Source organism: Sciurus vulgaris (genome assembly GCF_902686455.1).
Source record: "Sciurus vulgaris genome assembly, chromosome: 2".
Lineage (NCBI taxonomy): Eukaryota > Metazoa > Chordata > Mammalia > Rodentia > Sciuridae > Sciurus > Sciurus vulgaris.
Genome location: NC_136462.1, coordinates 83,589,374 through 83,614,447, shown reverse-complemented (window position 1 = coordinate 83,614,447; position 25,074 = coordinate 83,589,374). Strand labels below are relative to the sequence as shown.

Sequence of the window (25,074 nt, the reverse complement as noted above, 5' to 3'; positions counted from 1 at the left end):
CATCCAAACCTGATTTTCACAGTTGAAAATGCTATTAGCACACATGGGGAAAATAAACACGACAGCTAGACTGAAAAGAAGTCTTTTTTGTGCATTGGGACATATCAGTGTCTACAAATCCAGGAATTCATTTAGGAATAGGTGGAGGTTTGGAACCCTAGAGGCCCAGGTGGCTGGAGTCACCAGTCTCATGGCAACTCCTCAGGAACAGTTGGAAGTCTGAAGAATGGGTAGATTGCCAAGGGAAGGTGACAAAGACCAGTTCTTGGGAAATCCCTAACTTCATGGGTGGCAGGAGAAAATGAGATGGGAAGGATTCATAAAAAAGATAGAACCCAATCAATAAATGGGCCAAGGAACTGAATAGACACTTTACAGAAGAAGATATACAGGCAATTAATAAATATATGATGAAGTGTTCAACATCTCTAGTAATTAGAGAAATGCAAATTAAAACAACTCTAAGATTTCATCTTACTCCAATTAGAATGGCTTTTATCAAGAACACAAACAATAATAGATGTTGGTGTGGATGTGGAGAAAAGACACACTTTTACATTGCTCGTGGAGTTGCAAATTGGTGTGCAGCCACTTTGGAAAGCAGTGTGGAGACTCCTCAGAAAACTTGGAGTGGACCCACCTTTTAACCCAGTTATCCCACTCCTCAGTTTATACTCAAAGGATTTTAAATTAGCATATTAGAGTAACACAGCCACATCAATGTTTATAGCAGCTCAATTCACAATAGCTAGACTTGTGGAACCAACCTAGATGCCCTTCAACAGATGAATGGATAAAGAAACCATGGTATATATATATATATATATATATATACACAATGGAATATTATTCAGCCATAAAGAAGAATGATATTATGACATTTGCAGATAAATGAATGGAATTAGAGAATGTCATGCTAAGTGAAATAAGCCAATCCCCAAAAACCAAAGGCCTAATGTTTTCCCTGATAAGTGGATGATGATATATAATGGGTGTGGGGGTGGAGGGTGAGAGAAGAATGGATGAACTTTAGATTATGTAGTGGGAAATTAGAGGGAGGATGGGTATGGAAAATGGTGGAATGAGACAGATATCATTACCCTATGTACATGTATGGTTACATAAATGGTATAAATCTACATAGTGTACAACCATAGAAACGAAATAATGTACCCCATTTGTGTACAATGAATCAAAATGCAGTCTGTAAAAAATAGAAAAAAATAGATATTTTTTTTAAAAAGTAGAGGGCTGGGATTTTGGCTCAGTGGTAGAGTGCTTGCCTAGCCTGTATGAGGCACTGGGTTCAATTCTCAGCACCACATTTAAATAAATAAAATAAAGGTTCATTGACAAATAAAAAATATTTCTTAAAAAAATAGAAGAGCCAGGAGAACAGAACTGAATATGGGAATGGAAGGTTTGAAGAGGAAGCACTTTGAAATCCTAGGCATGACTGACTGGGGAGGCAGTGAGGCGTGAGAATGAAGGAGAGACAAAGCCAGATGTGTTCCATAGAGCTCACTATGGAGGCAGATCCTGCAGAGACATTTTGACCTATTGGATTAAAAGCAGGACATCTTTATGTGATCTTGAAGATATTATTTCCTGGGGACTTAAAAGATTCATACCCCTCACCCACAAGGACAAGAGGCTGAATCTGAAAGGTCTTATTATTCACCCCTACCATTACTGACTACCCTCCAACTTAGCACTTTCTTCTGTTTCTCTTTCTTTTAAAGATACTATGTGTAGTTATTTGATATTGACTGAATTATATGTGCTATGATTCCTACACAGAAGAAAATCTGTGGTTTTATTCCAGTGAAACCAAAATTAGATCAAGCTGAAAATAAGTAACCAGAAGGCCATAAATTTATAATGGCATACAACCTCACAGTCTTTATTTTTTTCTATCAAAAGATCAACCATTTTTACTGAAGCAGAGGAAATGATGGTGATGGAGGTACCTTCTTGGAACTGGAAAATCTGGTGAAGTTTAACTTGTCTAATGGAAGTAAGAGAATGAAAAGGCAAGAGAGAGAGAGATGAGTTTCACAGAGTGGGATAGTCAAGTTTGAATTTAGAAATGGAATCATTCTAGGTGATGGCAAAGAAGGTTCATGGCATGTTACTGAAGTAGAGTAGGAACAGATGGATACAGAAGTTCATTTTGGAAATATGGTCCTCATGAACCATAAAGTTACTTGGGATGATAGCTGACATGGAGTAGAGAAAAGCTGTAAGCTGGTCTTTGCACCCACAAGTTCATTATTACATTATTAATGAGCCTTGCCGGGCTGGGGAGATAGCTCAGTTGGTAGAGTGCTTGCCTTGCAAGCACAAGGGCCTGGGTTTAATCCCCAGCACCACAAAAAAAAAAAAAAAAAAAAAAAAAAAAAAAAAAACCTTGCCTTCCTTATAAAACAGTGAAAACAGCGTATAGCCATGGTATCCTATTGGTATGCTTTGTCATTGGTAGGGAGCCAATAAACTTATGTTGAATCAGATTTTCTGATTGTCATTAAAAGTCAGCAAATGATAAGAGAAGGAGCCAAAGAAGATGTGGAGGGTAGCTTTTGCATATCAATAATGGAAGAGGTTTTGCACATGGATGGAGAGGAATAGTCTGAATTTAGTCCGGGTGCATGTGAGAGGAATGCAAACCTCTAAGGAGCTAGAGGCAAGATGCAGAAGCCTTTGCGACTGCTTGGGCATGATATCTGTGGGCAATACCCAAATTTGATTTAGAGCAAAGTGATAAAGGATGAGAAATAATTGCTTAGCAGGGAGAAAGTGCAGGTCACTACAGACTTGAGTAAATTAGGAAAGGCCCGCAACTGAAGGGGCTTGTGTTCAGTATATTACTAGGAAATGAAAGAAGTAATGAGAAAGGTTGAATTTACTCACCTTGTGACTTCAAGCGGAGTTCACTGCAAAGAATTCAGTATCAAGTACTTGAAGGCTCCGGATACCTGTCTGAGGTTTATGGATATAATCAGTGTTGTATGGAACAAAGGCAGGCACAGACTGCCACTCCAGGTGGTGTCAGCAGCTAGTCAGCATTGAGCATAGGTTCCAGACAGAATCTGGAAAAAAAGTAAGAAGTATTGGGAGAAGCATCAGTTTGGTCCAGAATTCCACACTCACCTGTGTGTCACCAAGACTGCCCAAATAGGAACACAGGGACATTTGCTACTCAGCAAATTGTATTGAATCAGAACAGGCTTGTTTCTTCCATTACTTTCTTGGAATCCTGTGTCTTAAGGATGTGGAAAATCTCAGAATACAAATAGACCCCAAGGAAGCTAATGCAAGGTCAAATCAAGGTGATTTGGGCACCTCGGAATGAAAAGAATGGAAAAAGCAGTCATGGAAAGGGACCTTGAAAGCAAACACTGAAGGGCAAACTTTGATTTCACTGGTTTGTGAGAAACGTAGTCCATAATCACATGCCTGTTTCTTTCAAATCCCTGTTTTGGGGTTCTCGTTGTCATTTGCTTGTTTTTAACCAGTGAATTTTTTTATTTCTCAATGTAGGGTATTCTTGTCATTTTAGAAGAAAAAAATATATATCGTACTTGGAGGACTGCCTCTTACATTATAGACCATTTAACTTCCATGACCCCTGCTTCCCAATGCAATTAGCAGCTCCCAGTCTTTTCGACGACTGAGAGTATTCCCTTACTGCCCGCGCCCTTCGGGAGAGTCACATCAGTTCTGGTGGATACAGGATCTAGATGGAAACTCAATGTGGAAAACATTTCATTCAATTCAGACGTTTCATTGAACCCCCATTTTAGGAACAGTGATATTCTGGAGTTTCCTTCTGTCTCAATTAAAATGAAGACCTTGAATTCTGACTTCACATAAGCAGAGGCTCTCGAATTTATTACGGACTCAATTTGATAGTGGGCAATGACATTTCGGTGCTATAGTAAAAGTTTGGCACTCTTTTTTCCTCGAAACTTTTCATATATCTGCAATTCACGGCTTCCCAAATTTCACCATACCCCTCACTTATTTTGGGCGCCAGCAGACATCTTTGTGGACACTGTTACTAGTGAACATGTTCACACTTCCACCTGGTGGAATCATTTTATTAAGTGATTTGAAAGACACATCACAAAACTTTAAGAAACCATTTTGACTTAGTGTACCTTTCCTACACTATTTTAGTCACCTTTTTTACCGCTGTGACTAAAAGGTCTGACAAGAACAATTTTAGAGGAGGAAGAGATTATTTAGGGCTTATGGTTTCAGAGGTCTCAGTCCATTGATAACTGGCTCCATTCCTCATGGTGGAAGGGTATGGTAGAGGGAAGCAGCTTGCATGATGATCAGGAAGCAGAGAGTCTCCCTTGCCAGATTAAAAAAAAATGTATACCCTAAAGACATACCCCCAATGCCCACCTCCTCCAGTCACACCCTACCTGCCTTCAGTTCCCACTCAGTTAATCCCCATTAAGGATTAATTTACTGATTGGATTAAGGCTGTCATAACCCGATCATTTCTCCTCTAAACCTTCTTGCATTACCTCACAAGTGAGCTTTTGAGGGACACCTCACATTCAAACCATAACAGACACTCAAGAACAAACCCTAATACTTGGGGGACATGAGGACAAGACAAAGCAATGGATGAAATTATGCTAGAGAGGAAGCTCCAACTGACTCTCCTCTTTGGTCACTTTTTAAATTTCACCACACTGTAAGTCTTTCTGATGTTTAATGTGACAGATAGCTTGGACTGACAGGAGCAGGGATGAAAGCACTGGCAAGAAAAATGTTTTCCTTTCCACCTCAGGCAAGAAGTACACACATTAGTGAAAATGGAGTCCATACTCCTTTCCAGGACTGTCAGCAAGTTTGCTTATTAAAGCAAACTTTCTGATATTTTAGGTTTGCTTTTGCGAATCCTTTATGGGAAGGAGGTCTCTTCCTTGAGAATTCAGAGTGGCTCTTCTGCTTGACCTTTAATTCTTCCTTGCAATCTGGATCTTCAAGGCTTCTTTTGCCACTCTCCTTCTATGACACTCCAGAACTTTAATCCATCATCCCCAGCACAGGTACTGCCTACTGCCTGGGCTCCCTCTCCCCAGCAAAACTCTTCTCCCACAACCTGAAGTAAACTTTCCCTCCATCAATGTCACCTCACTCCAATCTCTTCTGTGTCTGTTCCCCTCAATCCCAATTTTATTGCTTTATTCCATATTTGGAAAGAGTGCTTAGATTACTTTCATATTCATCTAAGTGCTGAAGTGTTTTGCTCCGCAATATAGGCTGTATGCCTTTTTGTACATCTCAGAAGCAAGGCCCAGGCCATATGTAGTCCATTCTTTCCCCAGTCTGGTTGAGTATTCCTCATCTGACCAAAATGCTCACGACCAGAACTATTTTGAATTTCAGACTTTTTTCAGCTCTTGGAATATGTACATGTACATAATGATGTCTCTTCAGGCTGAGAATCAAATCTAAACACTGAAATTATTTCGTATACATGTTATCTACATAGGTACTTTTAGCATACCTGCGTTTTTGACAATGGCCCATTATAGGACATGAGCTGTGGAATTTGCCACTTGAAGCCTCATTCAGAACTCGAGAGTTTTTGATTTTGGATCATTTTGAATTTAGGATTTTTAGATGAAAGATACTGAACCTGTATTTGCTTTGACTGACCTCACTCCAGAATTGAGTAGCATTCTGATTCACAGTAGATGCTCAGTAATGCGATGCGAATAAAAACATGCATGTGGATAAAAACTCTCCTTTGGGAAAAACAAAAAAAGGACATGCCTGTCATTGGGGATGGGCAACCTTCCTGATTAGATGTGATAGGGTGTCCTGACGCAGGGTCTGGTCCAGCAGAGGGGGGCAGCCTCTTTCCACTCACCACGTGTCTCTTTTCCTGGCAGGAAGATGAAGTGGTACTCCAGTGCATCGCCAACGTTCACAAGGAGCAAAGGAAGTTCTGCCTGGCCGCTGAGGGACTGGGAAATCGCCTGTGCTTCCTGGAACCCACCTCAGAAGCCAAGGTGAGATGGATTGCCTGCCCTGTACCTTCCCCCGTTGGCCTCTCTCTAGTCATTCAGGAGAAGGCGAGGAAGAAGAAAACTAGAAGAAAGAACAGATTTATTTGTTAAATGGGAAGCAAATCAAATTCTCTCAGCCCAGGAAATTGGGTGAAATAGGATCCCAAAATAGCGAAGGAGTAGAGGCGCTCTTTGTGAGCCTTCTTCAGGATGCCAGGATTCCCTGAGCTTGCCCTGAGGGAGCTCCCTTGATGCTCCCAGGATGCAGCCTTTGTTGTTAATTCCTAGAAATCTGAGTGCATGTTCTTGCCTCCCAGCAGTCATTTTGTGGCTACGGGGATTCTCCATTGCTTTTGTAACAAGCACACCCCTCTTGAGTTCTGACTGTGTGGATGGAGATTGTTCTAACAGTTTGCCCGCTGTGACCTGAAAACACAGAGGACCATTTGCTCTGGTCCCTGCCTGCCTTGTGGCCAAACTTTTCTTCCTCCATTTTCAGCCAGTGTCTGCTTTTTCATGATCTATGTGTCAAGTGGATCTGTGTGCTCAGCAGTTTTGGAGCATATTGCAGTCCTGACAAGACCTGTGTATCACTTAGGATTCTCTAAAGAAATAGAACTATGTGGGTGGGTGGGTGGGTGGGTAGAGAAAGATTTATTATAAAAAATTAGTTCATGTAATTGTGGTGCCTGGTGAGTTTGAAATCTAAAGCTCAGATCAGCTGGAAACTCAGGCCAGAGTTAATTCTGCAGGTTAGAGGCAGAATTTCTTCTCCAGGAAACCTGAGTAGTTATTCTTAAGGCCTTCAATTGATTGGATGAGGCACAGCCAAGCTATCAAAGATAACTGCCTTTATTGAAAGTCAACTTATTGTAGATGTTAATTCTACAATCTACACAATACTGTCACGTCAAAACCTTGATTAAACAACTACAGTATGAACTAGTCACAGTAACATACAACCAACCATCATATCCTCTAAGCAGTTTTTCTTACAGAGCACATTTTTAAAATCAGAGAATGATTTGCACACCCACTGGGATGTCACTTCCCACATAAACATGTACAACACAGACACATGAAATCTGGTCAAGGGTGATGGGCATATCTCCCAGAAGACCCTTCCTTCACATGACTGCTTCCCTATCCTACGTAGGACATGAATTCCTGAGAACAGGCATTGACTTGTACCTATAGGACTGAGTCCCCTTAAAATGAATGGTGGTGAGGCAAGGAAGATTTTTGTCTTTTTAGAGGTCTTAGACTTGATTTTCCTGAACCCTTTTCTCATTTGCTTTTGTTCTGAGCTAGGTATTTTTCTTTTTCATTCCCAGCAGTCTGAGATAATAGGAAGAGCATTGGATTCAAAGTCCAGAAGTTGATCCTCAACCATTAACTAGTCATATGACCACAGACAATGCACTCAACTGTTTTCTCATCTGCCAAATTGGACATAACACAGTGCAGTTGAAGGAGTACTGACCTGAATTAGAAACTATTTTGTAGGGCATGAGGCAATGATTTAAGGAACAAGTTTTAAAGTCATATTGGCAGGATTGGAATCCTGTCTCCACCACTCAATAGGTAAGCCCAAACCTTGGGCAGAGTATCTCACCTGAGTTTAATTTCCTCATCTGATTAGTGGGAATTAAATTTTTATCTACCTGACAAACTTGTTCTCAGGATTAAAGGGGTGAATTCGTTAGTAAATGTAAATTGCCTAGCACATGATAAACTCTACATAATAATTGTTTAGTGTGATTTAATATTGGGCAAGACACTTAAACTGAACTGGTTTCAGGTGACTGTGAAAATAAAGAGAAATGATATATATGAAGGTTGTGGCACTGAACCTAACAACACATTCAATAATAGCTAGAGTTGATGACAATACTAAGTATAATATTGTTATCCTTTTTGACTCACAAAACCTTATTTTATGTGAAAGGCAGAAAATTTGTGGATCAACTTCTAACTTATAAAATTTCAAGCTTTAAAATTAAAGTCTTGGATTAAAGATTCATTTAGTTGTAAAGTTGCATAATTCTATAAGCATGACTCTATTTAAAGTGGTCCGACTTAAACCAGGTTAGAAAATAAAACTATATATCGTGACCTAACAATGCGTGTATCTACCAGATATAAAAATGACAGTCCATATCACTTATATGTGCCTTAGGGATAAGAAAATATCCTAAATCCCACTTGACTACATGATTCTAATATTATTTTTTTCATTCTATATTTAAATAAGATAACAGACTGAAGCATCTTTAAAAGAGATATAGTAAATTATACCTAATCTAACCACCTGGTCACAGCTGTTTTCATTCTCCTTTGTCCTTGTGCATGTGTATATGGTCCAAGTTGAACTCACAGTGGCTATTTGGACATTATGCTGTCTTCAGAGTTTCAGCCAGTTCCTCATTGCTATGTAATCTTCATGGATGTTTAAAAAAAAATGTGCTTGTGGTTTTGTTGGTTTATTTTAGCTTCCTGGAACAAATACCCAGGAATAGAATCCATAGGGTCAGGAGCATGCTTTCCCAAGAGAATATATCCATTGTTACAGTTAACATTCCCACAATCATTGGGTGAGTATGTGTCTTTAAGCAACTGTACCATGAGGGTTGTCACAGAGAAATAAGGGCAAGATCATGGAAAGGATAAAGTAGGTATTCAGACTTCCTATCATCATCCCTGGAACAGCCTTGCTTGAATGAACCCACTTTCTGGGAGTTTCATTCTCTCCTGAGATCAGCTACAACTATGCATGCCTCTCTCTGGCTGCCTTTCCCCTCCCTTTTCATTAAATAGTCGTTCTAATTCTCTTCCATCAAATTTCACAACCAGCAGTGCCACTCTTAAGTTCTTGGAACCTAAGATGGATCATGTAGTGAGGTGAAAAGGTTTATTCCTGAACTTGGTGCTGAGCACCAGGCACAGACATCAAACACCATTCTTACCAGCTACTTATGGAAGCAACTAATGACCTTGGACATTCCCAGCCAAGGACATTTCAAGCTAGTTAAATTGAGATGAACTCTAGGGGGAAGGAAAGCCTTTGAGAAAGAAGAGTTGAGATAAAGTGGTCAAAAGATATTCTTCACGTATAGGTCTGAAAAAAAGAAGGTCTTATGGCACCAAAGAGTGAGATGGTAGGAAATAGCAAAGGTATAAAATCATCATGACTGTCTAGCACTGGGGAGAGCTCTTGTGACTTGGACCCTGTTTGATGTGACCCATTCTTCCTTGAAGGTCCTCTAAATCTGCTGGTATTATATGATGGAAGCACAACTCTTCAGCTTCCCTATCAAGTAAGCACAGGTCAAGGAATTAAAAGGGACCTTGCTTTGTAGGAAAGACTCAGTTATAACAACAGACCAGGACACATAAAGAGGAAATGGTTCTTTCTTTTCTTAATAGCAATAAATGTCATTTACAATTGTTTTTTAAATAGAAAAAGTGTTGGTATTTGTCTTCTCAAAAGATAGGTACACTGGCTTGCTAGCTGGAAGTGTCTAGCAGTGCTCTTGTGCAGTAATCCTTGCAGCTGTTCAGGGACTGACTCTGCCTTTCCCACCCCCAGATGCCTGCTCAGGTCATTGCAGGCTGGCATGAGAGTCACCATGGCTTAATGCTTCAGGCACCACAGGAGCCAATATATCTTACACCAACTTCACAGGCATGGCATTTGGAGACCCTGCAAAGGATATCCCTAGCTACAAGAGTCACCACACTCAAGTAATCCCAAAGATACGGCTTCCCATAAGGTATGAATGGTGTGCCCAGGCTAGATGCAGGCTGTCAATCAGGGATCAGGTGCATCACCAGCAATGTTCCCTGGTAACAATCAATATACCAGTTTTATCTGATTGCCCCAGGAACACAACTGGAAAGTTCATTAGAGGGATAAAATTCTCATGTAGAAGGAGAAAACAGTTTCACAACCCTTATCCTACAGTAATCTTCATTAATGACAATTTTTCAACTTCTGTGGTCTTGTCAGAGGTGTGTAGGATCACCATACCTTTCAAATTCCAGCATTTGCTCTCCTTAATTAATAGATCATCATCAAAAAGTGAAAAGCATGTGGGAGTGTTTTGTTTCATTTATTTTTAAAGATGAGGAAACTGAAATAGGTGGAGTGAAACAATGTAGCCTAGTTCCTCTAAAAATCCGGAGCAAGTCTTCTCAAGTCATTGGGCCCTGGGTGTCAGCACCAAGTTCTACCTCCTTTTGTTTTCTTGTTTTGTTTTGTTCTGTTCTGTTTTGTTTTGGGTAGCGGGGGTTGAACCCAGGGGTACTTAACCACAGAGTCACTTCCCCAGCCCTTTTTATATTTTTTTTAAATTTTGAGACACGGTCTTGCTAAGTTTCTTAGGGCCTCCCTAAATTGCTAAGGCTGACTTTGAACTAGAATCCTCCTGCTTCAGCCTTCCAAGTTACCTCCCTTTTGAGAAAACACTTTGTCTTACTGATAATGGCCAACTGAAACTGGAAAATGTGATTTAAAATCCAGTTTTCAAACTGAAATTTTCCTGTTGTTTTCACTTCCTGTTTTTAAAACGAAGAATGGTCTCATCATTTCTGAAAGCTGTACAGGTTCTCAAGATCCAGGATTACACATTAGCTGTTGTACAAACATGATTATATAGATGACATAAATCACATACAGTTTTCAGCTAAAAATACCTTTCCATTATTTTTGTAATCTTGAGATTAGAAAAAATTTGATGTTTACTCCTGAAAAATAGTCTGCAAGTTTTCAGAGACAGAGGCTAGGCCTGAGGTTGTATACTCTTCTTTGAACTTTTTTGATTTATATTTTAGTAAATTGTATTCTCCATGGACCTGAGATATGAAAGAGTAAACTTCTATAAAACTTATTTTAAAAAACTCACATACCTGGGCATGGTGGCACATATCTGTAATCCCAGCAACTCCGGAGGCTGAGGTAGAAGGATGGCAAATTTGAGGCCAACCTCCACAACTTAGCAAGGCCTTAAGCAACTTAGACTCTGTCTCAAAATAAAAAGGGCTGGGAATGTGGCTCAGTGATAGAGCAACCCTAGGTTCAGTCCTTGATATCTAAAAAACAAACAGAAAAACACCCCTACCAAACTTTCATGTAATATGAAATGGTGAATAAGTTGAGATTGTGGTTGTCTAGTTTTTACATTTAATCAGGCATCCTGTGCTATATTCCAGATACTGTAACGGTGCCTCCTGTTCAACATTTACATCCCCATGAAGCAAACACTGTTTTCACAGAGAAGAAACATACAAGTTGTAATAGTTGAGTGACTTCCTGAAGATCCTTCTCTCTAAACTTAAATCACTAATTTCTATAGTGCTCAGAAATAAAAGGCATTATATTTAAGGGTGAAGAAGCCATATTTTCTTTGCAGTTAGGCTTCAAGAATACCTGGGTGCATCTCCATGCCCCTCTACAACTTTTCTACATTGGTCCACGAATTCCTAATATTCCAAAGTTAGAACTATGCATTTAGCTTAGATCATAGAGGAACTATGAAATTGCAAATGTTGTGAGCAAGCACATGAAACAGCCTTAATTTTTTATAACTGATTTTTTTACAGCACAAATGAGATTATTGTGTATTTTCTTCAAAGTAAGTTTATAAAGGGAATAAGGCAGATGACCAAGTGTCTCTGTATCTGAGATACAAGGCACAGAAAGATATGGAGAAATTCAGGGAGTGGGGAGCAGACTTCTACTGCACTGAGTTATGCTAGTGTGCCCATCTGTGGGTGCTGTAGTGTAGTCAGTAAATATGACCTTGGAGTCAGATGGCCGGGGCTGGTGTTTCTGATCCCCTTAATAGCTGTGTGACCCTGGGAAAATGACTGTTTCTCTTTGCCTCAGTTTCTTCTTTAAAACCGTATCCATCTCACAGGATTATTATGAGGATTCAGTGACATGCTTTATGAAGTGCTTTACGACATTGACACATCACAATCGCTACTTATGATTCCTATCATAGAGTCAGATACATACCAAGTTCTCATGAAATGTTCATTGGCTCAGTTATATTGCCTGTTTTTTTCTTTAAATGAAACTAATTAAATATTTTGCAGGCATGGATTAGAGGATCTGGAGAACATTTTATAACTTGTAAAACAGTAAGGAATCAGAAAATTAGGTGAAAAGTATTAAGCAATGAGTGGATAGTTTTAAAAAGTAAAATGAATGAGTGGGACATAGGTTTTAATTATTCCTGATTTCCCATTTAATTCTGTTGTGCTCAGGGAACAAACTGTATGATTTCAGTCTTTAGCAATTTGCTGGTACTTATTTTATGGCCCAGCATATGGTCCATGTGGTGAATGTCCCATGTGTACTTGAAAAAATTGTATATTCTGCAGTCATTGGATGTATTATTTTATGAATGCTAAGAATATTCATGGTAGTGTTCAAACATTCTGTACCATGATTGAATTGTATCTACTTGTTCTATCAATTACTGAGAGGAAGGTGTTAGAACTATGGAGGTTTGTCTGTCTCCTTTTAGTTCTATCCATTTTGTGTCATGTATCTTAAAGCTCTCTTGTTAGGTACATGTGTATTTTGCCTTTTTTTTTTTCCTTGATGAATTGATTCTTATTAAATGATTTGCTCATCTTTGGTCTTATAGAATACTTTGATATTAATAAAGGTTTACTGCTTGTATGGTTTTGTTTTCACCATGTTTATCTACTTATATCATTCTGTCTAAAATGTGCCACTTTTAAACAGCATGGAGTTAGGTTCTATCCGCCACCCCATTTTATAGTCCCTGTTGTTTAATTGAAATGTTCAGTCCATTTGCTTTTATTGCAATTAACAATCTATACTGTCGAGTTTTAGTCTTGCATCTTGCTTTTGTTCCTTCTGGACTTTGTTCCTTTTCTGCTTTCTTTAGGAGAAATCAAGAGGTTTTTTTGTCTGGTTGGTTTGTTTTGTTTTTTAGTATTCCCTTTTATCTCCTGAGTTGGCTTTTTAGCCCTATCTCTTTGTATAATTTTTGAGTAGTTCCTTTAGAATTTATAGCATAAATTCTTAATTCATCACAACCTACCTTGAATAAATATTATACCACTTTCTAAAGCATTTTTGTGCTATTATTGTTATGTATTTTATTTCTGCATGTTGTAAATTGTGCAATACATTCTTGTCTTTATTTTAAAAAGTCAATTGTCACAGAACTCAGTGGTACATGCCTGTAATCTTGGTAGCTTGAGAGGCAGGGGCAGGAAGATCAAAAATTCAAAGCCAGCCTCAACATCTTAGTGAGGCTCTAAGCAACTTAGGGAGACCCCCGTCTCAAATAAAAAAAAATAAAAATGGCTGTGAATGTGGCTCAGTGAGTAAGTACCCCTGGTACAAAAAAAAAAAAAAAGAGCGAGAGAGAGAGAGTCAATTGTCTTAAAGAAACTTGTAAGAGAGGAAAAGAGTCTTTCATAATATCGACGTATTTATCATTTTAAGTACTTTCCACTCTTTCCGTCAGATCCAGCTTTCCACTTGGCAGAATTTTCCTTCAGTTGGAAGAATTGTGCGTTAGTGGTTCTTGGGAGCAGGTTTGCTAGAGACAACCCCTCCAGCTTTTGCTTGTTCTACTGGAAATGTCTCTTTTGTCCCTATTTTTGAGGGATGTTTTCTCAGGATATAAAATCCTGCCTGGCCTTTCTTTTTTCTTCTTTCTTTCATCACTTTAAAGATGATGGCTAATTGTCCTTTGGAGTCCTTGTTTCTAATGGAAAGTTAGCTCTCATTTTTATCACCATTCCTCTGTAAGTTATAAGTCTTTTTTCTTGGGAAGGTTTTAATATTTTCCTTTATCTTCGATTTTTAGCAGTTTGAATGATGTGTTTGAGGGTACTTTTGTTTTAATTTACCCTGCCTGGGTTTTGCTGAGCTTCATAGATTTCTTAGTTTAATTTCATCAAGTTTGGAATTAGGGACCATGATCTCCTAAAATACTTTATCTGCTACCTTTGTGCTCTCCTGGAACTCAGTTGCTTATGTTATATTGTTTTATATTGTTCCACAGACCACTATGACTGTTCTTCTCTTTTTCTTCAGCTAATTTTTTATTTATACTTTAATCTGCATATGTTCTATTGACTTATTTTTATTACTGCTTCTGTTCTGGAATATAAATGTGTTATTAACCACTTCTAGCAAATATTTTATTTCAGATATTTTATTTTTAAATTCAAAAATTTATTTTTAAGGTATTTAATATTCTCTTGAAATTATCTCTTCTCCTATTATTCCCATTTTTTCCTTAAAATCCACTCGTGTAAAATTTACATTTGTGTGTGGTGGTGCATGCCTATAATCCCAGTGGCTCTGGTGGCTGAGGCAGGAGGATTGTGGGTTCAAAGCCAGTCCTCAGCAACTTAGTGAGGCCTTAAGCAACTTAGTGAGACCCTGTCTCTAAATAAAATATAAAAATGGGCTGAATGTGGCTCAGTAGTTAAGTGACTCTGTGTTCAACCCTCAGTATGAAAAAAAAAAAAAAAGATCACATTAATAATAATTCATTTAAATCCCTAACTACAATTCCAACATCAGGTCTGTTTGTAGGTCTTACTCTAATGATTGATTTTGCTCTCAATTTTGTCACATTTTTCTTTCTTTTGTCGAATTTTTTATTGTAAATTGAGCCTTGCAGATGGCATTTATAGTTATTCCCACATCTGTCATCTCCCCCTGAAGAGTGTTGTATCTTGCTTTAGTAGGCAGTTAAATTGCTGGTGCACCACCTTGATCTTGTGTGGCTTGGTCTATTTTAGTTTTGCCCTTGGTTTTAGGGCCTAGTGCTTGGTCTAGGGATGTGAACCTTTTGGGTTTTAACAAAAAGCCTACAGTGTTTCTTAAATCCATCTGATAGAGCAAGAATTGAACACCCAATTTTAGAACTCCAGATCTTGGTAACTGATAAAGCTTTTTATGATTTTTTTTAAGCATTCAGATATTGCTTTTCTCTGGGTACTGGGATGTTGCCCCCCAACAGCTCATGAGCTCGTGAGAGTAGTTTGTATATCAGTCGTGGGTTTTCATAATCTGTGGTGGCTCCCTCCTTTCTAACTTTAGCCTCTTCCATTTCCGGACAGTCCACCAGCACCAGACTCAGGCCTCTGACTCCATAGCAGCCTTTTTTTAATGTCTACTCACCATGGATCCTATGAAGGGCTGCACCCTCAGGGGAAAACTTAATTAAATATGGATATCACTTGCTGAATTTCCAGCTTTTAAGAGTCCTATTTCCCCCAGTTTTAGGTTACTCCCAGAACCTTCAAACAGTTTAATTTTTAATACTCATCCAGAATGTGTCATTGTTATTGGCAGCAGAATTATTCTTCTGTGCCTCTTCCCTGACTTGAAACACAGTCCTCATCAATGAATACGCACAGGTCTTTGAAGAAATTGAGTGTTAAAAGGAAGAAAATGGTTGCTGAAGCAAAGTCTAGGTTATTGAGAAGGAATTTCCATGATGAGAAGGATGTTTCTAGGCAGTGAGGAAAGAGCTCTAGAAAAGAAGAGAGATTTCAAGAGAACTGACAGTTGAACTGTTAGTGAGGGGATTAAATCGAGTGCAGCTTTCTTGGCATGCATAAGAAAGAGGAGGTAAGGGCACAGACTCCAAAGTAACAGGAATGGAAGCTGAATGTCAACAGGGACTTTTCATTGGAGGGCAAGAGAAATCCCATTTGAAATTGAGATGAACAGAATGGCATTAGATTACATTCAGGTATGGTTTCTGGAATTTACAGGTGGCAAAGGAACCAAGCAGGGAAAAGTCCAGTGTGACATTAGAGTTACAGGCTGCAGCTGCCTCTAGATGACTTACTGTGTGGTAAAATACTGAAAAAGTAATAAAGTAGGACAGAGGGTGGTGATGGAGCTTATGAACTGAATTTTAGACATGTTACATTCAGAAGGCCTATAAGACATCCAAGAGGAAGTTTTGATAGGCATCTGGATACACAGATCAGGAGTTCAAAAGTGTCCTGATAGAGGTAATATTTAAAAGTTATTGGTTTACAGATAGTAAATCAAGGTCAGAGTAGAAAAAAATGGAGTAAAAAGAGACAATGGCCCAGAAAATGATATTTAAAAAATGACAGAGGAAGAGAAATACTGCAGAGATGGTTATATCTACAAAGACACTATTTCCAAATAAGGTCATATCATGAGTGGGTGGGTGTTAGGACTCCAACATATCTGTTTAGGGGCTATAATTAAATCCATAGCAATGTGAATACTCAAATTATCAGGAACAGGAATGAAGAGAGGCCAGAGATTTCAGTGAAGGAAGAAAAGGTCAAGGAAGTTCACCACTAGCAAGAGGAGGGGATGATTGCCAGGTGTGTGAAGCTTAAAGGAGAAGTGGACAGGTCATGGGAAGTAAATGTTCTGGAGATATCACTGGGAGGGAGAAGGCACAGGCCTTCCTCATAAGCCTGCATTATGGAAGGTATGAGAGAATGAGCATCCTGCAACCCAGTGGTCCCTTGGGAGGAACCAGAATTTTTTTTTTTTTTTAAGTTTTGAAGTGTATATAATTCTTGGAGCATATGTACAGCAAAGTACAAATTTTGAGCATGCAGCTTGCTGATTTTTTATATGCGTATATGCCCAGGTAACCATCACCCCACTCAAGCTTTCCATGGGTGAAAATGTTCCATTCCTGTGCCATCCGTTTCAGCAATGACAAACCCCTGTGGTTATGGAGAACAAAATGTGACTGGTGAGCTGAGGCACTTACATAATGAGGAGGTGGTTACCACTTTGAACAGTACAGACAGAGGGCATTTCCATCATATCAGAAGCTCTCTGATGAACCTATAAGTTCACAGCTACCAGGTCCCTTCCTTCTACCCAGCTCAAGTAACCACTGATCTCATTCAATAACTGTAGGTTCTGGATTTTTTCTTTCTAATCCTGAATTTCATATATATGAAATTGCAAGTCTTCTCTTTGGGATTTAGATATCTTCTCTCGATATAATGTCTGTGAGATTCATCCTTCTGATTGAATGTAGCAGGAGTTCACATTTTTATGGTATTCTATTTCATGAATATACCATAGTTTATCCATTCTACTGTTGATGAATATTCAGGTATTTCCAATATTTGGTATTCAGAATAGAACCACTATAAATATTCTTGTGTGTATCTTTTGGTGGACAAATATGCTAATCTCTTGGGTGTATACCAAGGGGTGTTATTGCTGAGTCTTTTCCTCCCTCAGTGGTATAGGAGAGGTCCAGTTGATTCATTAAACATATTTAACTTTTAAAAAAATTTTGGTACATTATAATTATACATACAGTGGGATTCATGTGTACCAACATATAGCGTTTGGTAAATTTCATTTCCCAGTACCTCCCCCATCCCCCTCACTCTCTACTTATTACCCTCCTCCCTCCCCCTTATTGCCTTCCTCTTCTGGTCTCCCTTCCATTTTTGAGATCACTGTTTTCCACTTTTTCCTCTGTAGACTTCACATATAAAAGAAAAAATACAACCCTTGACTTTCCAAGACTATGACAGGAGCCAGGTTTTGTTCAGGCTAAGAGCTAAGAGCATGGGGTGCTCAGGGAGAAGATGGAGTGGATAATGGAATAAGTCTCTTTGCAGGTTTAGAAGGAACAAAAAACTGGGTCAGGATTGAAGGGTGGAAACCTTAAGGAAATGAGAATATAGAAGAGGAAAAGCGATACAACAGAGGATTAAGAGAATGGCAGTTGCCCAAGGAATACAAAGGTCCAAACCTCTGTGGGTTCGGTTCTGCAGTCTTCAGGATCGTAGGCGTGCTATGGTTGTTCCATCAGATCCCCACATTCTTTTCTTTTAGCCACCACACTTTAGTAGAGTGTGACTGGAGGAGGTGGGAATTGGGGCAAAGTTATGGGGTATATATTTTGTATCTGGAGAGTGGAGACTCTCTCTCTGCTTCCTGGTGATATGAACTGCTTTCCTCTGCTACACTCTTCTGCCATGATGTTCTGCCTCACCTTGAGCCCTGAGGAAAGGAACCAGCCTTCTGTGGACTAAGACCTCCAAAACTGTGAGCCCTCAAATAAACCTTTCCTGCTCTAGATCATTGAGTTACAGCAGCGAAAAAGCTGACTAAAATAAGTGGGCTAGCCCTATCACAGGAATCTTGGGGTCCAGGGTAGGGCTTTGCATTGAACAGTTAGTTACTCTACATTGGGTTACTATTCATCTGGACCAGGAACAATTATTGTCATGTGTAGGCAGGACAAAGTGGCTTATTTCATATTGCTCCACATATGAATTCGCCAAAGGATTGGGATACAATCCTAACTTTGCTCACATTCTGGAAACAGAGCTCCACATTCTGGTTCTCCCCAACTGGCAGCCAACCTGTCTTCTTTCAGCAGTTTTCCTCCCATTTCTACATCCATGCTGAGTCTCACACTCTGCTATTTCTAACAGTGATGAAATGGAGAGGTAAACAGATATCCACGAAATAGCTTGGAAGCCACTCACAACACATGTCAAGTTTATTAATGCATTTGTCATTTGCTGGATCCATAGTTTAAAAAGGGAAAAAATAAAAGTCCAACCTCTTAACTCTGAGATCTCTCCTCATTTATCTTGCCCTCCTTCCTACCTGAGTTATGAACACTGTCATGATAACTTATCTGCTGGAGGCAACACCTGCCCCCTCCTTTTATTTAAAGGCAATCTGTACCTCAGTGGTGGGAATCTTCACAAAGAATTTATTCAGTGTGTGAAGTAGCACCAGAGCTCTGCTGTTCATTTGTCATTTACTTGTTCACAGCAGGCAAATGGCCCCAGGTGAATTATGAGCAGGTATTATTCATACCCAGCTCTTCAGACCTAATAGCTACTATTTTCGTCTCGATTAGCAGTATTTTTTTCCTCCACCAATTTCTAAACTTACTAATGAGATCACAGAGGCTTGTCTTTTTAAAAATGTGATTAGAAGAAAATCTCAAATTGTTGCTTTTACATAGAAAAACAATGTGTTGCGGATGAGTTAGAATTTAATTCCTAAGAAACCAATCCACATTGTATCTATCGTCTTTATTCTTCCTGGGTATTTCAAAACCTGGGGAATCAAACCTAAGTAATAGAGTGTGATCTTTTTAAGTTAGGTGTGTATTCATAATTCACAAATCACACTTCTGTTTACAAAGAACACTGGATAGTGATTCAAGAGTTCTGGCTTTGCTTTCTTTTCTCTCCTCCTTTCTTAAAATGTTATGCAAAATAGTCTCTCAGAGGCCTGAGAGGCCATCTGTCATCTAAAGAGCCTTTTGCAAAGGAAATGTTTAAAATGGTTTCAAAAGTTCAGATTTTTAGACATGAAAGTTGACAACTTTATTTCTCCTTTCAATGGTGTACCTGTCCTTTATTTAATGTTTCATGGACATTAAAAAAAAAGAAAAAGAAAGTCCTCATCTTTTTAAATAATGACCTGAACAAACTATATGAACTAATATGTCTTTTAATCATTTGAAAATACTATCTTTTCTCAGTTTTCTAAAGTACAGAAAATAGCCAATTTTAAATAATTTGGAACACTGAATTCATTAGCTTTTCTTCATCTGAATCATTTCAAGGAATAATTTCAGAGGATTCCTGACTGTCATTCCAGGGTCTGTTGCTGCTTTCTCTGTGAAGATATATCACATCATTTTTTTCTTCCATTTCTCTTGACCTCAACTAAGCTTTGTCCAAAGCCTTTAGCAGGTGAGAACAGTTGGTACGGGAAGTTGTTGTCAGCCTCTGTGGAATAGCTGCTTTTCACCTCAAGAGTGGTTGGCAAAATTAAGAAATCCTTGACCTAATGATCCATTTCTTATTGGAGCACTTTCGTCAGAGATTTTTGCCTCAAGGTCTACTTTTGCACTTCGCTACACATCCTAAGATATTTCTACTTCAACATAGAAGGGAATCTCATTGCTTTGGGGGTGGTGCAGCTGTGCTGCTGCCTAAGAGCTCAGGGGGTGGAATAATTGCTCCCCCCACCTCCTCCATTGAAAGAGCAGTCACTTCTGACTTGAAATTTGAATTATTACCCTAATAAGCTGAGGCCTCTTGGTTCAAAAAAATTCACTTCTTAAAGATGAAGAGAGTTTGGGGGATTTAATGCAAGCTATGAGAGTGAGTGAACCCAAGAAGGCTTAATATTACCCTTCAAGCAAAACCTCTCATAAACAGTTAAAGAGTATTTTTCCTTTGTATATTAAAAAAAAGTCAATAAAGTTGACGTTTTGATGTTCATGAGAAAATTTTCACAACCTCCTCTCATCATTTTTCAAGTTGAAAAATGGATGCTGTGCTTTTGCTTACTACTCCATTGCCCAGATAAGTCATGTCAAGCATCTTTATCTCTAAAGAAGAAAAGCCTGGCCAGTATCCATGGGGTCTGGCACAGCCCATTCAGAAAGCTGCTGGTCCTCAAACTTGAGCCAGCATACCCATCGGTTCTCATTTGTGTCTCCACTGGGTCCTTATGTCTGCTTTTATATTTTTAAACTCTGGAGTGACTTGTATACTGGTGGTCCATGGTCCATACTTTGAGAAATTGTGTCAGGGCTACATTTCTGTCATTGGCTCTAAACACCTATTTCCTCATTTGACTAATATCCTCTATGACAGAGTAGCCGGTCATCTTAGGGGTGCTGGTGACATTATAAAATGAAAGTTATGACCTTGACTCATTAGTATCACATTCAAGCTTACCTGTGGCCTGCCATAGAAAGCTTCCAGTTGCTGTAGTAATGAAAGAACTCACTTCCTTCCCAAAATGTACGAGCTTAATAAGAAGCCAAACATGGCTTTCATCTCCATCATGCTCAGGGAGAATATACAAAAGAGTGCCAGTGGAGAACAACTCACTAATTCAAAACATTTATCTTCGTAGGGTCGGACAGACTTTCCTTGGCCACCATGAGCAAGGACTTTCCTTTGTGAGGTGTGGCACAGCTCCGTCAGTTTCTATCAATGTGTTCATTCTCTCTGGTGCTGCTGAATTAACCCAACCATATGTTGGCCAGAACCCCTGGTTCTCCAAGAGATTGCAAAGAAAGGCCTATCATATAGCATCTCTTCCCTGCCCCCATGGTTGAAGAACCTCAGTAGTCTGGGCTGAATACTTTAGCACTGCAGAGGAAGGAAACCCAAAATGAAACTCAGTGACGTGAATTTGGATGGTTGAACAGAGGCAGTATTCGACCTGTTTTCCGGTCAATCTCACCATATTCTGAGTGATGGATTGGGTTCAAGTAGGAACCCAAGGTGTCCTAAAGGTGTCCCTGAGTCTATTAGAGCTAACTCATGCCTTGGGTGAAGTCTAAGTGACTTCAACTGAAGAAGGTTTGGGGATTCAATAAACTTCCACAGTTCAGTGAGTCTTTTGATTTTATTCTTCTCCCATATTTAAAATCCTTCCTGATAAGGTTGGCACTGTTGAAGAAGATAGAGCCTGAGGAGGTGATATGTCTTTCTGTGACCATACTCAAGTGGTGCTTATTCCTAAGTGAGCATCTTTAATTCCTGTGGCCACTGACTAGTAGTGCTAAATTCCTGTCTAATGAATGTATTTTTTTTACTGTGTGTGATGAGTACCACATGGCCCCTTGCAAATTTCAATATCTGGTGGATGTACATACATAGTGTGAGGCAGTTGGGGGACTGAATCTAGTTCTCTTTGGAGAGATAAGAGGACTTTCTCCATCTTGGAGAAAAAAATGTTTGCACCATTTATTTTCACCAAGGTTTTCTACAGCTGAAAATATTATGAATATCTGCCCATGTAGTCCCACCAAATTTTTAAAATCTAGAACTTAGTTTATAACAATAGACAAATTTTTCTCAAAGAAAAATGCTATGTAGGAGACATAAAATAAAAACTGCATGTCCACATTGGAATTTGGATTCAGCTTCAGACTGGGACAAGACATAGGAAAAAAAATTCAAAACATTGGGAAGCTCAGCTTTGTCCTTGCCATTAGTTGTCATGAGTTTTATGTCCACCTCCAATCTCAAGTCATAAGCCTCTAGAATAGTGTGGTCAAGGCCAGGACCTGGCATACTAGAGGTCCTAAGAAGGTAAAGTGATGCAGATGACGGTGTTCTGTGGAGACAGTTCTTCCTGTTAGCATTCACCATCTCTGTTCTCTGTCAGCCTTCAATCCCACGTTGGCATTTCCTCTGCCATTATGGGTGCCTCATCACTCTTTCCTGAAGCTTCTGCTTCCAATATGTATAATTCAAAGGCCAAGAGAGACACATGCTTCCATCCCTCTGCTGCTGGATACCACTGCCTTGGTAATAAAAGCCTCACTGGGGTTTCTCAATTCTGTGACAGCAACCACATCACCACCCAACAGGGAAGAGAGACTAAGTGAAAGAGCTGTGGAGGCTAAGGAGCACACGGGAGGTGTGATGCTGTTCTGCGTGCCTCCTGCTAAAGTAAACCAAGTTCCAAAATAAACTGTGAACGTTAGCTTGAAACTAGACTTCCTTTTTTATTTTTAAATTTGTTTGAATTAGTTATACATGACAATAGGATGCATTATGATACATGTACACAAATGGAGCACTACTTCTCATTCCTCTGGCTGCACATGGTACAGAGTGACACCGTTAGTATAATCATACATGTATATAGGTAATAGGGCTTGTCTCATTCCACCATTCTTCACATCGCCACATCCGCTCCCCTCCCTTCACTTCCCTCTGCCTAATACAAAGTTCCTCCATTCTTCCCTACCCACCCAGCCTCCATTATGGATCAGCATCTGCTTATCAGAGAAAACATTCAGCCTTTGGTTTTTGGGGTTTGACTTATTCTCCAGCTCCATCCATTTACCAGCAAATGTCATCATTTCATTTTTCTTTAAGGCTGAGTAATATTCCATGTGTATATATACCACATTTTCTTTATCCATTCATCTGTTGAAGGATACCTAGGTTGGTTGCATAGTTTAGCTATTGGAAATTGAGTTGCTATAAATATTGATGTGACTCTGTCACTGTAATTTGCTGATTTTAAGTTTCTTGGGTAACCAAGGAGTGGGATAACTGGGTCAAATGGCAGTTCCATTTCAAGTTTTCTGAGGAATCTCCATATTGCACCAGAGTGATTGCACCAATTTGCAGTTCCACCAGCAACATATGAGTGTACCTTTTCCCCCACATCCTTGCCAACATTTATTGTTACTTGTATCCTTGCTAATTGCCAGTCTGAGTGGAGTGAGATGAAATCTTAGAGTAGTTTTGATTTGCCTTTCTCTAATACTAGAGATGTTGAACATTTTTTTTTATATATTCATTGATCGATGGAATTTCTTCTGTGAAGTCTCTTTTCAGTTCTTTAGCCCATTTATTGATTGGGTTATTTGGTTTTTGGTGTTAAGTTTTTTGAATTCTTTATATATTCTAGAGAATAGTGCTCTGAGGTACATGTGGTAAAGATTTTCTCCCATTCTATAGGTTCACTCTCCATGTTATTTATTGTCTCCTTTGCTTAGAAGCTTTTTAGTTTGAATCCATCCCATTTATTGATTCTTGATTTTACTTCTTCTGCTTTACATCTTGTTAAGGATGTCAGACACTAAGCTGACATGATAAAGATTTGAGCTTACTTTTTCTTCTATTGGGCACAGGGTGTCTGTTCTAGTGCCTAAGTCTTTGGTCCACTTTGAGTTTTGTGCAGGGTGAGAGATAAAGGTTTAATTTCATTGTGCTGCATATGGATTTCCAGTTTTCCCACCACCATTTGTTGACGAGGCTATCTTTTCTCCAGTGAATGTTTTTGCCTCCTTTGTCTAGTTCATGAGATAACTATTTATGTGGGTTTGTCTCTGTGTCCCCTATTCTGTACCATTGGTCTACATGTCTGCTTTTGGTGCCAATATCATGATTTTTTTGTTACTATGACTCTGTAGTATAGTTTGAGGTCTAGTATTGTGATGCCTCCTGCTTTAGTCTTCTTGCTAAGGATTGCTTTGGCTATTCTGGGTTTCTTATTTTTCCAAATGAATTTCATGATTGCTTTTTCTAGTTCTATGAAGAATATCATTGATATTTTAATAGGAATTGCATTAAATCTGTATAGTACTTTTGGTAGTATGGTCATTTTGACAATATTAATTCTGCCCATTCAAGAACATGGAAAATCTTTCCATCTTCTAAGGTATTCTTTAATTTATTTCTTTAGAGTTCTGTAGTTTTCAATGTAGAGGTCTTTTATCTCTTTTGTTAGATTGATTCCCAAGTATTTTTTTTGTGGGGGGGGGGGGGGGGTCTTGTGAATGGGGTAATTTTCCTAATTTCTCTTTCAGTGGATTCATCACTGATGTATAGAAATGCATTTGATTTATAGGTATTGATTTTATGTCCTGCTACTTTGCTGAATTTATTTATTCTAGAAGTATTCTGGTGGGATTTTTTGAATCCTCTAAATATAGAATCATGTTGTCAGCAAATAGTGAATAGTTTGAATTCTTCTTTTCCTATTCATATCCCTTTAATTCCGTTCATCTGTCTAATTGCTCTGGCTACAGTTTCCAGGACTATGTTGAATACAAGTGGGGATAGAGGGCATCCCTGTCTTATTACAGTTTTTAGAGGGAAGACCTTTAATTTTTGTCTATTTAGAATTACATGTGCCTTGGGCTTAGCATAGATAGTTTTTACAATGTTGAGGTATGTTCCTACTATCCCTAATCTAGTATTTTGATCATGAATCGGTGCTGTATTTTGTCAAATGCTTTTTCTGCATCTACAAGATAATCATATGATTCTTGTCTTTAAGTCTTTTGATGTGATATATTAAGTTTATTGATTTCTGTAAGTTGAACCTACCTTGTATCCCTAGGATGAACCCCACTTGAGCATGTTGTACTATCTTTTAAATATGTTTTGTATGCATTTTGCCAGAATTTTATTGAGAATGTTTGTGTCTATGTTCATAAGGGATGTTGGTCTGCAGTTTTCTTTCTTTGATGTGTCTTTGTCTGGT

The 25,074-nt window shown here is 38.9% G+C and overlaps 1 protein-coding gene across 1 annotated transcript in view; it reads left to right on the top strand.

The window, feature by feature from the left end:
* RYR3 (ryanodine receptor 3) overlaps positions 1-25,074 on the top strand; it is a 506,360-nt gene that overhangs the window by 144,418 nt on the left and 336,868 nt on the right. The window contains 1 exon segment of the mRNA XM_079126345.1: positions 5,919-6,038. Within this exon segment, the coding sequence (XP_078982471.1) occupies positions 5,919-6,038 (120 nt within the window).